This window comes from Austrofundulus limnaeus, unplaced genomic scaffold (assembly GCF_001266775.1).
Source record: "Austrofundulus limnaeus strain Quisiro unplaced genomic scaffold, Austrofundulus_limnaeus-1.0 Scaffold752, whole genome shotgun sequence".
Taxonomy (NCBI): Eukaryota; Metazoa; Chordata; class Actinopteri; order Cyprinodontiformes; family Rivulidae; genus Austrofundulus; species Austrofundulus limnaeus.
The window spans coordinates 50,767-52,895 of record NW_013953154.1 but is presented as its reverse complement, the minus strand read 5'-3'; the positions used below and the strand labels follow the sequence as shown (position 1 = coordinate 52,895).

The 2,129-nt window shown below is 35.3% G+C and overlaps 1 protein-coding gene across 1 annotated transcript in view; it reads left to right on the top strand.

Annotated features, from left to right (window-relative positions):
• The window catches only part of vps41 (VPS41 subunit of HOPS complex), a 22,550-nt gene that overhangs the window by 6,924 nt on the left and 13,497 nt on the right, over positions 1-2,129 (top strand). The window contains exon 4 of the mRNA XM_014028358.1: positions 441-518. Within this exon, the coding sequence (XP_013883812.1) occupies positions 441-518 (78 nt within the window). The remainder of the gene's footprint in view (positions 1-440; positions 519-2,129) is intronic.

Here is a 2,129-nt window from a genome sequence, read left to right as displayed (position 1 = left end):
CACACACACACACACACACACACACACACACACACACACACACACACACACATTTCTGCTGAAGCACAAAACACAGAAACCAGTTGCTGTGCAGTGAAAAATCACAAGTCTGTGTTTGGAAAAACGGTGATTGGGTTGCAATGGGAGGATAGGAAGAAGTCGCATGTAGAGTGCATTTATTATGCTTAAGCATTTTAATTTGAGAGGGAAAAAATGCCATTTCACACTGTCTGCTTTAATAAATAGGGCTTTTCCACCCTCCTGCAATTTCACAGTTTTGCCTCCAAGCCCACCCAATCCCCACTCTCTGTGTTCCAGGATATGTATTTTTTTATCCTCTTTTGCAGTCTTCATGAGCGCCCGTTATTTTATTTATTTATTTTCAAAGCCAAATTTAGGATTGTTGTATCTTCTGCTTTAATTTATCTGTTTKTTTTCAGTTTCTTGCCCTGGGAACCCATTTTGGAAAAGTTTTCCTGCTGGACATTCAGGGAAATATTACGCAGAAGTTTGAAATTGTGAGTGTTGACTATACTTCTACGTTTTGTACACTTGATTTTATATTTATTTAGTTTTATTTTGTTAACCGAGACAACAAACACACTAAACAACTTTATACCCCCCCGACCCCACCACACACACACAAAAGAATAGACAGGATGGTGGTGACAAAACAGTTTAAAAGTACCACAGATTTTTGGTTTCAACATTTAAAGCTGCAGTAGGTAACTTTTGTAAGTGTATACTTTACATATTTGTTAAGAAAATAAATATGTCCTGACAGTACCATATGAGACATATAATCTGTGAACAAATAAATCTCCCCTGTGTCCTCCCAGTGGTCCAACAGTCCTTTGCAGAAATACTCCACTCCTGGTTAAAAACAACCAAGCAGAGCCCAGGGTAATGTCCTACCAATCACACTTGTGGATGCACTGCCAAGTACATGGCTTTCTCAGAACTCCCTACTGCAGCTTTAGTATGTTTACTTTGTTCCATTATGAATAAAAAATGGSTTTATGAGATTATTCTATACTGTTTTTATCTTAAAGTGCATGTGACGTCAAATTTTTGTTATACATAAGAATGCATTTTGACACAATATTGTAATAAATTTCATGTCGCTGAGATGAAGTTGAGATWTTTGCCTGTYAAGTYACAGGAAGTGATGTCAAAGGGGAATGTCTGKATGTGAACAGAGCGTTGCTACAACAGCCAACAACCCAGACTGTAGAGAAGAATCTGTTGTTTGTTAAGATTATTTTGAGTCTCTATCAGAGAGATGAAGAAGAGTCAGAGTTCAAATGATGTTGTTTGAATAAACAAAGACCAGAGAGTTAGAGTTCCCCTTTGATGTCACTTCCTGTTTCACTTTGGCTGAGTCYAGTTCAAAAGAAAATATGCCAGTTATGGGACAAAATGGGTAAAAMTGTGTGTAATTTTCCAACTTTCTTAAATATAAAGATGTTTTCTTTGACTTTTGGTATTTGAAGAATATGCATGTCACAGGCACTTTAATTTCACACAACGTCCCAGTCTTTTTTGGTAAATGGGGTTGTAAAAGGAAATTACGACTGTTGTAAATTCCTCAGAATTTCCATTATAACTAATCTGTTGCACTTTTGGTACACATAACTGTACCAAAAGTTGATGTTCATGTTTKATTTAATTTCATTTCCTTTATTTAACCAGATTTAAAACCCAATTGAGATTGAGGTTTCATTTTAAGGGGGATCTTGGCACAAACAAACAGTATACATCATAAAAAAGAAAAAAATGCAAAGCACTTTCAAAATAAAAAAGCTAATTTAAAATTTAGTGTTTACTGAACATCTGTGAAATTTGTTTTTTAGACAGGTTATACAGGGAAAAAAATCAGTTTTGCAAAAGTTTTGTAGCTGTTCACTTAACTGAAGGTTTATTATTTGTAGTCTAATACAGGTAAGATACTGACTACTAGGAAAAAAAAAAATAACGTTTTTAATGTGAGTCTGTATGTTTTTGCCTGTTTGGTAGAGTCCACTCAGTGTTTACTGAGAAAACTGCACTTTTTTTCAGCAGAAATTATAATGTCTGGATTCTAATTTTGCATGTCGCACAAAAACACAGAGCTCTTGTAGTGTAACAAC